The sequence below is a fragment of the Salvelinus namaycush genome, chromosome 8 (genome assembly GCF_016432855.1).
Source record: "Salvelinus namaycush isolate Seneca chromosome 8, SaNama_1.0, whole genome shotgun sequence".
NCBI classification, from domain to species: domain Eukaryota; kingdom Metazoa; phylum Chordata; class Actinopteri; order Salmoniformes; family Salmonidae; genus Salvelinus; species Salvelinus namaycush.
The window spans coordinates 27,262,025-27,274,438 of NC_052314.1; the positions used below are offsets into that span (position 1 = coordinate 27,262,025).

Here is a 12,414-nt window from a genome sequence, read left to right on the forward strand (position 1 = left end):
ATGTTTGTCAATGTATATTAAAATATATATGATATAGGAAAAATAAAATATGTACTGACACTTCTGCATTCTGTAATCTTGCGGAGTTCCGTTATATTTGCGGATTGGTCTTGGAGGCCAATTTAGGAGAACTGCCACACCTGCGTACAATTAATGAAATCGTGTCTCGTCAATCTATTTAAATTGGTAAACCAAATAACCCAAGTTGGCTGAGCAAAAATGGCTACATATGTAGACGAGTCGATCGACAGATATTTCTATTCATCTTACAACCCTTATTCTGGCAGGTATCCCAAACCAAAAGGTGCGGGCTGGAGAAACAATTATTTGGCCAACTATGTGGCTACAGAGGACTATTTTGATAACCACCAGCGCGCGCAACTTAAATCCATCTTGTCTCAAATAAACCCCAATCTTACACCGAGGCTACGGAAAGCAAATACCAAAGATGTCGCTGTGCAGGTCAACCCGAAGAAGGATGTCTCCGTGCAGTGCTCCCTCGGCCCAAGGACTCTCATGACCGGAAAGCGAGACGCTTTGCGCAAAAGTAAACAGGAGGCCCAGACACCCGGTAGCCCTGCCGGTCCAGGCAGCTCGGTGGGAGGCGTGCTCTACCCTCGCACACTGGCCGTCTACTCGCCTGTCGCTTCTAGGAGACTTGCATATTTTCTAGAAGACGACAAAGGGGGACCGAGTGAAGTACCGACCGGTGACCCACCTGAAACCGTGAAGGCGGGGAAAAAGAATAAAGGCGAAAAGTCTGCAGAGGACAAAACAGGAAAGGCAAAGGACGAAAAGACTGGGCCAGTTAAAAAAACTAGTAAGAAGACTGACCGGTCAGTTACGACCGAGGATGTCAAAGCCGATCAGGATGGATCGGAAGTCAAGACCCGCGTGAGGTTTCAGGTGAGCCCCAAGCGTTGACGATACGTTTATTCGGCCAGTCTGAAAGACCCAAAATAAACATTTGACACGTGGGTAATTGTAAAGGTGGCTGTGTATAGTGGCCGTCTAGACCAAGATGCTCCATGTAATTCACATTCTGACTAGACTCAATGCCTTCCTAGTTTCTGGAGCAGAAGTATGGGTACTATCACTGCAGAGACTGCAACCTGCGTTGGGAGAGCGCATACGTTTGGTGCGTCCAAGGAACGAGCAAGGTATAGTAAGCTGGTCCATTCAATCCCTGACGTATGACTACTGCTGCTACTCTGGTAGTGCCTCTTATCAAGTGCTGTCTCCGTTTCAGGTCTACTTCAAGCAGTTCTGTAGAACCTGCCAGAAGTCCTTCAATCCTTACCGGGTCGAGGACATCACCTGCCAGGTTAGGGATCTAGGCTTCTGTACATTGTTAAACTGACAAACCAACAGGTTAAACCATGAGTCGACACTAAACTTGGGTCCTCCACTTAATCTTGTCCTCTGTTTCCACAGACTTGCAACAAGTCGCGCTGCGTGTGCGAAGTGACCCCTCGCCACATTGACCCCAAACGCCCCCACAGACAGGATCTGTGTGGCAGGTGCAAGGGCAAGCGGCTCTCCTGTGACCGCACCTTCAGTTTCAAATACATCATATAGCAGGAACCTGCACATGAACTTTCACATCTAAGTCCTGCAGCCCAGAGAAGCCCCTGTGCACATTTAATGAGGCTCTGGGATGGAGGAGAATACTTTTGGATTTCATTATTTTCTGTTATGCCTTTATTTTCATTATGATAGTGATTGCAGGAAAACACTTCTGAATGTGAAATAAAGTGGCAATACCCAGCAGTCTACGTTCTCTGGCATTCTTCTCTCCCTGTCTAGGATGGCTTGTACGCTAATCATTATGCATGTGACGGTCAGTGGCACAAGTATGTCAGACTAGCCATTGAGGTTACAGGAGCATAGCTCAATGCACACATGGTCAATTTTTGCTAGGACTGTCTGTGCTAATAAAAGCAAGTTCAGGTTCATTAGACGAGGTTTGACTTTTCAATGTGTGGAAATAACATGCATTTAATTGTTACCCAGAAATGGCTACATTGGACCTTTAAATGAATAACAATGGCAGAGACATTCATATGATCAAGTTTTTATTTATCCAGAGAGAAGGCTTGGTATGTGAGATGACAAAAAAGTATATTGGTAATGCATCCCTACAATAAAAACAATTTTCCAGGTAAATAACTAAGATCAGCATTCAAATGTACCAGACAAGCAACAGACAAGTTCTCTGAGGAATGAGTACAGTGATCGTTTACAATGTGCCATGACAAGTTTCCTGCAACACTTTCAGACATCAAGTTCATGTTCGGCAAGCAGTGCCTTCTCAGAAGCAAAAGCAGAGCCTTAATGGCAGCAGTTTCCCCTCAGAACACAGGGCCATGGCACACCATCAGTGCAGCTGTGCACAGCCAACATGGACAAACACAGGCCTGTTTCCCCTCATAAGTCTTAGAGGAGCCTGTTCTGGGGTACAGGGCCAACATGGAGATCACAGTGGAGAAAAGGAATGCATAGGACTGGGCTTGGTTGGGCTGTGGCAGTCCAACAGGAAGCAGAATCTACGCTAGCTAGCGCCTTTAACCAGTTCCAATTTACTCTGACCCACAATCCCCCACCAGGCAGGCCAATCTTTGGGAAATGTTAAAGTTCGTGTGACAGGATTATAATAGTGGAGCAGGTCATTAGTGACTCAATATCAGCTATCTCTCACATTTGCTTCATACATCCTATTCGGATTAACAGTGCAACGAAAGTACAAGGGGAAAATACTGGTTTTACACTATACATTTTCTAAAATATATACAGAGTAAAATAAGTTAGATGTTTACATAATGAGTTGTAGCCAGTCTGCACTTTCTGTGCAATTATATGCATTTGTGTATACAAGAATATTAAATCTATACCACACAGCCTAAAGTCTCTACAGGTAGCTACTTATTTGGTTACAGAGTGAGTTTCATTAGAAGACCTGCTGAAGATGATGCTAGTCTCCAACGCAGGTCAATAAACAGATCAATTTATATTTTTCCAGTCCCTAAGGGGGGGGGGCGACAGCTCCCCTAGGGTTACAATTACACGTTAAATACCCTAACATTTACAACCTAGGATGTTAGCTCTAATAAAAAATAGTACATTTCTCAAAAAATATTATTGCAGTGCTTCTCTCTTTCAAGCATGCTTTTGAAAACTATTATATCTTTGTGTTTGTTTATGAATCTTGACAAGGACTGCCCTGTCCTCTCACAAAGCCATCCGGTTTCCTTCCAGACCGACTCCCAAGGAGCCCATGCTCCAACTCTTCTGCTACAAGAATAACACCACTTCTCCCTGACCGAACCTCAAACCGCAACCAGTCTCCTGAGAGGGGCTGAGGAGGCAACTGGCCAATATGGGAGACCCATCAGGTAATTTCCGCCAAAACGCTTCCAGTTTAGCATCATCATCCCCATTGTCTCCTAACTTCTCGCTCCTGGGCCAGTCTTCACCAGTCACATAATACCCCGACTTATTGCAGCTGAATTTGGCAAGGTGGCTTATTCTGGGAAAACAGATACGAGCTTTTAAAGTATTTTATATATGTAATATATATTAATATGAGTCACAGTTATTCCCACACATCCTTTAGCCCTTATTAGGTGGAGTCTCTTCTGTCCTCCCCTGACACACGTCACTGTCTCCCCAGCCTCCAGAGCAGATGGAAGCTGTGAGTGGTACAGGAGAGGTCTACTGCAGTCCAGTCCAGTCTTTGGGCCTGAAGGCTCACAGTCCAGTGCTGACCACTGTGGTCTGGGGGGCCTGGCAGGCCTGGGCCTGGCTCAGAGCCTCTCTGATCTGCAGGTTGAGCTCCATGAGGCGCCCACTGGCCTGGGACAGGTCCCTGCTGGGCCCCACCACAGCCAGGCAGCCTGTCTGGCCCAGCGTCTGGTGACGGAAGTAGATGTGCAGGAGAGTCTGGACCGCGTCGTCTGACTCGTTCCCAAAGATGTCGTTAGGCCACAGAGACCTATTGGAGGAGAGGGAGGAGGAAGAGAGCATCAGGACAGAAGACTAGACACATGCCTGTGTAGTCTATACATTGAGGAATAGATGTAGGGTAGAAAAGATGTAGTCCTTTGTTTCTTTACCTGAAGGTTTTGACCTGTGTGAGGGCAGAGCCGAAGTCTCTGGCTCTCAGGGTCTCAATCAGTGATTGGATGGCTGTCTCCGTACTGGTCTGGGAGGCATCCGACACGCCCACATCCTCCTGTCCATCAACCCCCGACTCCACCTGCTTCAAACAGCTCTCAAGGATGGCCAGCTCCTCTGACATGTTGGTCACCTTGGAGACACACCCAAAAAGGTCAGATAACCACAGAGATAATCTCACGTGTATTTGAGCACGTGCAAGACTTCTCTAGAAAGTCAATGAAGCAATGCAATTAGTATTGATGTGATTAATGGAAATATCTAACCTCATCTCTCCATGAGAGAAATGATTCACTCTCATTCAGGGGATTTAATGAGATTTATCTCCAGTAAAAAGCCATGAGACAGCAGGGCTAGACAGCAGCAGAACCTCTAGATAGTGCCTGACTGTCACTATCTCAGTCCCTATGTCTGAGTGCTTGTATGTCTGGTCGGCAAAATTGTGTGCGAGCGCGTGAGAGAAAGAGCATATACACGGAGGTATCTTGGAGAATGTTTATATATTTTCTCCAGGGCACATTTGGACATCGGCATCTACAAAAATGGCTCATGACTTTACAGATCGACTTTTGCCGTTACAGTATCTTTCATTCCAAAAAGCATAAACTCGCCCATTCACCCACTGAATGGCAGGCATACACAAGCCATGTCTCAATTGTCTCAAGGCTTAAAAAGTATTCTTTAACCAGTCTCATCCCCTTCATCTATACTGATTGAAGTGGATTTACAAGGTGACATCAATAAGGGATCATAGCTTTAACTTGAATTTACCTGGTCAGTCTCATGGAAAGAGCAGGTGTTCCTAATGTTTTGTATACTCAGTGTATATACACAGGAAGCAAGTGAGTTTAATTGAGCGTGTGCGTTGTCACTGCTTGTTTTCCTTTCAGGGAAGATGTGGAAAAATGCAGGGGGCCTCAGTGCCTCAAGCTTTCCTGAAACCAACCTGAAGTCCAATTAAAGAGCTCATTGGGGAAGGGAACTAAACTAACAACCTCTCTGTGTTGACCTAGCACACACAATGGTGCGTGTGACGTGAAACACTCCAAGTGTGCTTGAGTGGGTGACTTGCGATGTTTCTTTTTGGCATGTAAATAAATGACACAACTGACCCCTATTAACACAGCCTAGAACTGTTTTCATGTTGCCCTTCTGTACCACCCACATGGAGTGTCCCACCACACAGGCCCTGTTGAGTAAAGTGTTTGGGTGCAAACCCCTTGCCCAGTCTCACCTCTGCCTCTCTCTTGATGGTGTCCACATGACTGATGAGTTTGCAGTAGGCCTGGAAGAGCAGCAGCAGCTGGAAGTGCAGTTTATAGAGCCTGCGACACAGCTCCAGCTCCTACAGAGAGAGAGCAGGGACAGTAACACACCGCTCACACTCGCTACAGCCACACCAGGTCATAATGGTCACATGATCAGACGGACGGCTATCCTGGGTTAGAGACTAACGGGGGAGGAGATGAAAGGGTTAACAATGCACGGAGCGATGTCCCTACACCAGGGGTCTCCAACCGTTTCTAGCACGAGTTACTTTAAAAATAAAACATTTAAACTTAGCGAGCTACTTATTTTTTTGAGCTTTCAAATAGGCACTTTCATCTCCTCTCCCCCCGCAGCTCTTCCCCGGGTCCTTAGTGTACAAGAAAAAGTAGTGCACGGTGTTCTGTCAATACACCTTGAGTGTAAACAACTCCACGGGGGGCCCTATAAAATCTTTGATATCTTTCCCAAATTATGTTCAGTTTTATTTTTCCTCATTTTATATATATATATATATATTTTTTTACTCTTAAATTGATGTCAATGCTTAAATCACGTCAGAAGACCATTTTTGGGGGAGGTCTAGAAGAAAAACAAAAAAAGTGTAATTCCCCTTTAATTGCACATCTGGCCCTTTAATAGCACATCTAGTGTGCTTTCTAATGTGCCAGTCTAGTGATGGTTCTGTACTGCTGCTGCTCATTTCATGTCAATGTTTGCAAATAATAAATACAAATGATATACAGTACTTCCTCATGATATACTTACGCCAGACGAGCCTACTTTGCAGATAACATTTAATTGAGACATTTTGGGGAACGTATTTGTCAACCCACAAGACTTGTCACAACTAGCTAAACGCGGAGTGATAGACAAACTCCCGCACCACAAAGGGGCAATATTGCTGGAAGTTAATTGGCAGATAGTGTTAGGTTTGGCTTTTCAAGCCAATAGTAGCTAACCAGGGGTGGGACAATGTCTATGTTGCTTTGGTTAGATAGTAGCTGGGAGCTTGCGGTGTTTGATACTTGTGAGATTTGTTTATGACAGTTTGCGGTGGAACGCGTGAAAATTGCATGTACCAAGAGTATGTGGACACCTGCTCGACGAACATCTCATTCCAAAATCATGGGCATTAATATGGAGTTGGTCTCCCCTTTGCTGCTATAACAGCATCCACTCTTCTGAGAAGGCTTTCCACTAGATGTTGGAACATTGCTGCGGGGACTTGCTTCCATTCAGCCACAAGAGCATTAGTGAGGTCGGGCACTGATGTTGGGTGATTAGGCCTGGCTCGCAGTCGGCGTTCCAATGCATCCCAAAGGTGTTAGATGGGGTTGAGGTCAAGGCTCTGTGTAGGCCAGACAAGTTCTTCCACACCAGTCTCGACAAGCCATTCCTGTATGGTCCTCGCTTTTTGCACGGGGGCATTGTCATGCTGTTGCCACAAAGTTGGAAGCACAGAATCGTCTACAGTGTCACTGTATGCTGTAGCGTTAAGATTTCCCTTCACTGGAACTAAGGGGCCTAGCCTGAAACATGAAAAACAACCCCAGACCATTATTCCTCCTCCACCAAACTTTACAGATGGCACTATGCATTCGGGCAGGTTCCATTCTCCTGGCATCTGCCAAACCTAGGTTTGTCAGTCGGCCTGCCAGATGGTGAAGCGTGATTCATCACTCCAGAGAACGCGTTTCCACTGCTCCAGAGTCCAATGGCGGTGAGCTTTACACAACTCCAGCCAACGCTTGGCATTACACATGGTGATCTTAGGCTTGTGTGCAGATGCTCAGCCATGGAAACCCATTTCATGAAGCTCCCGACGAACAGTTATTGTGCTGATGTTGCTTCCAGAGGCAGTTTGCAACTGAGTACCCACAATTATTTTTTTATTTTTTTACACACTACGGCCTTCAGCACTCCCGTTCTGTGAGCTTGTGTGGCCTACCACTTCGCAGCTGAGCCGTTGTTACTCCTAGACGTTTCCACTTCACAATAACAGCACTTACAGTTCACCGGGGCAGCTCTAGCAGGGCAGAAATTTGACGAACTGACTTGTTGGAAAGGTGGCATCCTATGACGGTGCCACGTTGAATGTCACTGAGCTCTTCAGTAAGGCCATTCTACTGCCAATGTTTGTCTATGGCGATTGCATGCCTATGTGCCTGATGTTATACACCTGTCAGCAACGGAAGTGACTGAAATAGCCGAATCAACTAATTTGAAGGGGTGTCCACATACTTTTGTATATACAGTGTACTTTGAGAATTGTTTGGCGAGCTACTCATCGGTGGGCTGTAATCGACTTGTTGGAGACCCCTGCCCTAAAGAGAACCGACGAGGCCTAGGTGAGAGTCTAGCCCTATTAACTAACTACTAACCAACCAGAGGTCGGCATCATTATCAGCCATGGAGGACTGGGTTATACAAAGACCATCACCACCTGTCTGTCACGACCCCTATGGATAAGGTCTGTCCAACCACGGAGCTAAACCGACCAAATGTGTTACTGGAATTATCAAAACATTCTCTCTAATGCAGGAAACATGGAAGAGAATGGGAATTTGAACAGATATGGGAATGGTGCAATAAGCATGCAAAATGAAGGTAGACTAAACATGGCTTCACAGCTCTCTCCCCCCATCCTCTCCCCTCCCCGTAACCCAGGGCAACACCCCCCCCTCTCAAATCAGGCAGACAACTACCACAATCATGATTTCATTTGCGCGATTTTACATCTGCTGTGTAAATCAGTAGGGATGAGGGAGGGGTTAGAACGTTGACAAGATTATTCAGTCAAGGCGAAGCCAAAAGTAGAGCATATATCTGCATACATGCCAATGATGAGAAACAGTAGGCTTGGGGAAATTATTTATATATATGAGAGAGGTGGAATCAGAGTGGGAGGGCCCAGGCCTTGGTTGGTTGACGACTGCGGCAGGTACCCGCGGAGAGGGATGAGATGGTCAGTGTGTTGTCCGGACATCATGATTATATTGGAGTCTAGAATACTTAGAGAACCACTTACTGCTAGTTTTTCCATTTGCTAAGCAAGAGGGTGAGCAGGTCACAAAAACAAACAAACAAAACAGGAAGAGAGAAAGACCAAGAATTAGTGAGCCTTCACATCGCAACCCTGATACAGTGACCTGACAGGCGAGGAGGGGAGGGGTAACAACCCTCCATCATAACGCCCATTCCCAGGTCAGGGGGAGGCTTAATCCCAACAGTGGTTATTAGATAACAGAGCACATCAGCTGGTCTAGGATCAGTGTGTTCAAGTCAAAGCAGTGTAGAAATACAGAGATGGAAAACAGAGAGCAGGATGTAGACCGAGCGAGAGAATGGGGACAGAGAGCTAAGAGGGGGAGAAGAGAGCTAAGAGGGGGAGAAGAGAGCTAAGAGGGGGAGAAGAGAGCTAAGAGGGGGAGAAGAGAGCTAAGAGGGGGAGAAGAGAGCTAAGAGGAGGAGAAGAGAGCTAAGAGGGGGAGAAGAGAGCAGCGAATGAGTATGTGCCTCTCTGCTGATGAGAGTACAACAGAGCTTTAGTCTGTAATTGCTAATTTTTCACAGCCAAGCATAACCTCTGACCTGAAAGAGGCGGGGGGGGGGGGGGGGGCAAGCAAAGAGGCTATAAATCTATAACCTCCAGCAGCGATGTCAGAGTACTAAACATTATCAGGGGACAGGAGACCGCACGGTAGAGGTTCTCAGCTGTTCTCAGATCAGCTACCACGATGAGCTGAAGTAATACTGGCTTCAGGACCAGTGGACAGACCAGGGTTCAGTAGTGATTATATCACTGAGCTTGTGGGTAGTTAAAATATGGTGTCGAGGACGAGGGGAGATGAATTAGCTTTGACACATAAATATTTTCTCTGAGAACAAAAATGTTTCAAACAGGCGTGTTATCATGCTTATCGACTGTTTGACTGTGTTAGAAAAGGCACTCGAACACAGACTGTCGTCACATTTTCTGCAAGACGTAAAGTTGCTGTTCAGATGTGTGTGGGTTAGTCATACCTGGGCTTGAGTGTTGGGTCGTTGGTTGCCGTCTTTGTCGCGAAACGTCTTCCTGCAGTTCTCCAGCCACTGTATGAATGGGATGAGGGAGAGAGAGAGAGAGGGAGAGAATGTCATGAAATTGATTGTCTTTTTTCTTTCAACGAGTGTGTGTTTGTGCAGGGGTCAGGTGGGGGGGTAGATTTAATAAGAGTGCTGTACTTAGCGAATTAAAGAGGGTCGGTTCCAGTGCAGGGGGGTGGAGACCAATCCTCCAGGAACTGCACCCGTCTCATTCAATTAGCACCCCTGCATCCCAGAGCCCTCTCTCTCTCAATCTCATCTGTTCTCTTTACCCCCCCCCCCTCCATCTCTCCTTCCTCCCTCCTGTCCAACCCTCTAACTGATTTAGAAGCGCCAGAGAATATTTTTAGCCCGTCAGCAGAGGATGTCACTAGCAATGAGGACGCTAACGGATGCTAAATCCTCCCATATCCTCCTGTGATTCGATGGCTGACCCGACGACGAGTGACACCCAACACATTTATCTTCCTTATGACTCAGCTCATTGTCTCGGTTCTGTTCCCTCAGCCTCTTCCTCCCTGATCTGGGCTGAAGGTGAAATGAGGCGTAATCAGACAGCTCATTGAGCCTTCAGGTTTTCCTCACTATAAATGAGAGGCCATTGAAGTACCACCCAGTGTTCTGGTGCAGGGCTGGTCTGAGTACAGATATGTGCTATGATAATTAGCCATAGAATAAGGATGTGTGATTGCGTGGTCAGGCGGTTTAGGAAACGATAGGTCAGAGTACTGTAACTGTATATAGGGACGAGTGTGTAACGGTTAGATGTACATGGTGATGAACGGGGAAAGCTCACCTCCTCAGCCGCCTCTCTCTTGCCGTTGTAGGTGTCCAGGTGCTCCTGCAACTCCAGCACACTGAACTTCAGAGTCTCCAGCAGTCCACATGACACCAACTATGACACAGACCAGACGCGTTAACCAACCAACGAAAGGACACAACTGCAGGACAACCAACTACACAATACAATATCACATGAGTGTGTCAACTCCCTGCAGTATAGGCAATTGCGCACATAACAAGTACGGCTGATTATACAACTGCTGCCGTCGCTAAAAATATCTTACCAACAAGCAAGCTACAGTTAGCTTTCGTCATGGTTCCCTTTTGCAACCAGAGAAATGATGCAACATAACTTCATATTATTAAGGAAGTGGTCATCTCTGGGTTAGCAGGCGTAGACTCACCGTCTCAGCATCCAGCAGCACCGTGGGGCACTGGGAGTGAGAGGTCATGACCTCTAGGGAGCTGAGGAACTGGTTCCCCATTCGCTGCAGCCCCTCTCCTAGGAAACGCACTGACGAGTGGGTGATGAAGCCAAACTTCCTCTGCATGCTCTGCAGACACCAAGACAATAACACATTCAACAGAGCGAACACACACACAGACACGAATATATACAAAACAAACATATCCCACTCTTTCTTTCACCTTAAATAGTCGGGAGAACACGTGGAAGGTGTACACAGCAGAGGACCCATCCGTGTCCGACAACATCTGGTTGACATGGCAACGCCAGGCGTCCTCCTCGTCGTCATAGGTAACGGGCTGGAAAGCTGCCAGGATGGCGGAGAGGAAGGGTGAGGGGGGCGGAGAGGCCTGGATCTCTGAGAAACCATCTTGATCGCCCTCATCCTGACTGAGAACAGACAAACACACAGGGTCTGTCTTAGTACCACTGACACACACACAGGATTCATCCAATTCTGAATGCACAAACACATACACTCACACCCTCGCTCTGACTGTAACCAAAACAACGTCACACTTCCATCTCTCGCCTCCTCCCCTCTCTCTCTGCAGATGTTTCTGCTGCAGTGTTTCTTTTGCAGAGCTCTACTACAGAGCAAAGAGAACACATGGCTCTCCTACCATCTTAACACAACCACACACACGGATACTCACAGGCCTGTGGGACCGAACAGCCTGACGAAGCAGACCGAGTAGAAGTATCTGATGCCTGCGCTGCCGAGCGCTGTGGAGGACACAGACTTCGTCCTCATCCTCACCTTAACTCCCTGCCTGCCTCTCTCTGCAGCACAGTAACACAGTCTCTCTCTCTCTCTGCAGCACAGTAACTCCGAGTCTCTCTGCTAGCTGCACTAGCCTGCCTAGCACACTGCACCGTACCACACAGGAATTCAGAGCAGAGCTCTATCTGAGCCCAGCATCTGACACACACACACACACACACACACCAAGGCCCCAATCTCACAGCAGGCAGCGCAACACCTCCTGCTGAGTTAAGCTTTCTTGTTGGCGTGCGCACACACACACACAGCAGAGCCCCTCTGTTTTCCGGGGGAGGATCATTAGGAGCACTGCCATTCTCTCTAGCGATCAATCAAACTGCCTGGGTTTTGGAAATGGGGGAAATTAATTCAAGTATTTGTGTACTGAACGAGCAAGCAAGAAGTGTATACGTGGTTTCTACATCTCTGGTAGTTGAATAGAGTTGATTTGTGGCTGTACTGTGATCAGTGTCCTCTAGCCTGAGTTGGTCCACCTTGATGAGCGTGTGTATATAAAAAGGAAAGAGGAGCCAGAGCTGGCCCACCTTCAGAGAGATGCCCGCCGCTCCAGCCCAGCCCTCAGCTCCACAACCAGCCTGGCCCGCGTGGGAGTCGAGCCAGAGATGAGCTCACCAATTACAGCAGCTCATAAGACCAGGGAAATCGCAGAGAGGCCAGGAAGACCCGACACGACACACTCGCCGTCCACTCAATCAATTACTTGGGCAAACACAGAACGCACATACAATACTTGCTGTCACGATACCAAGACCCACCACACACACACACACAAAACAGGTTGGGAGCAACACATGGTCAGCTGCAGAGCAGTGCCCCTGGAGCAGGTTAGGGGGTTAAGTGCCTTGCTCAAGGG

At 47.2% G+C, this 12,414-nt stretch overlaps 2 protein-coding genes across 4 annotated transcripts in view; one reads left to right on the forward strand and one right to left on the reverse strand.

Moving 5' to 3' along the window:
* The first annotated feature begins 219 nt into the window (after window positions 1-219).
* On the forward strand, window positions 220-1,578 carry LOC120051858 (zygote arrest protein 1-like). The gene is made up of 4 exons (XM_038998744.1): window positions 220-906; window positions 1,068-1,160; window positions 1,250-1,324; window positions 1,435-1,578. Exons 1-4 carry the CDS (start codon window positions 220-222, stop codon window positions 1,576-1,578), a joined length of 999 nt encoding a protein of 332 aa, XP_038854672.1.
* A 484-nt stretch (window positions 1,579-2,062) lies between these two features.
* The window catches only part of LOC120052575 (protein furry homolog-like), a 71,039-nt gene continuing 60,687 nt past the window's right edge, over window positions 2,063-12,414 (reverse strand). For 2 of the 3 annotated variants that reach the window (XM_038999563.1, XM_038999562.1), the window contains exons 44-51: window positions 10,960-11,167; window positions 10,716-10,865; window positions 10,325-10,423; window positions 9,466-9,534; window positions 8,471-8,488; window positions 5,408-5,518; window positions 4,113-4,306; window positions 2,063-3,991 (exon numbers count right to left, since the gene is read on the reverse strand). In XM_038999563.1, the coding sequence (XP_038855491.1) occupies window positions 3,748-3,991; window positions 4,113-4,306; window positions 5,408-5,518; window positions 8,471-8,488; window positions 9,466-9,534; window positions 10,325-10,423; window positions 10,716-10,865; window positions 10,960-11,167 (1,093 nt within the window). In that variant the 3' untranslated portion in view covers window positions 2,063-3,747. The remainder of the gene's footprint in view (window positions 3,992-4,112; window positions 4,307-5,407; window positions 5,519-8,470; window positions 8,489-9,465; window positions 9,535-10,324; window positions 10,424-10,715; window positions 10,866-10,959; window positions 11,168-12,414) is intronic. The other variant, XM_038999564.1, reaches the window with a different exon arrangement.

Excerpts from the sequence above, each read along its gene's own strand:
- LOC120051858 (XM_038998744.1), top strand. The coding sequence starts at position 220 with ATGGCTACATATGTAGACGAGTCGATCGACAGATATTTCTATTCATCT. Across the intron at positions 907-1,067 it reads AGACCCGCGTGAGGTTTCAG|TTTCTGGAGCAGAAGTATGG; the intron begins GTGAGCCCCAAG and ends ATGCCTTCCTAG. Across the intron at positions 1,161-1,249 it reads GCGTCCAAGGAACGAGCAAG|GTCTACTTCAAGCAGTTCTG; the intron begins GTATAGTAAGCT and ends TCTCCGTTTCAG.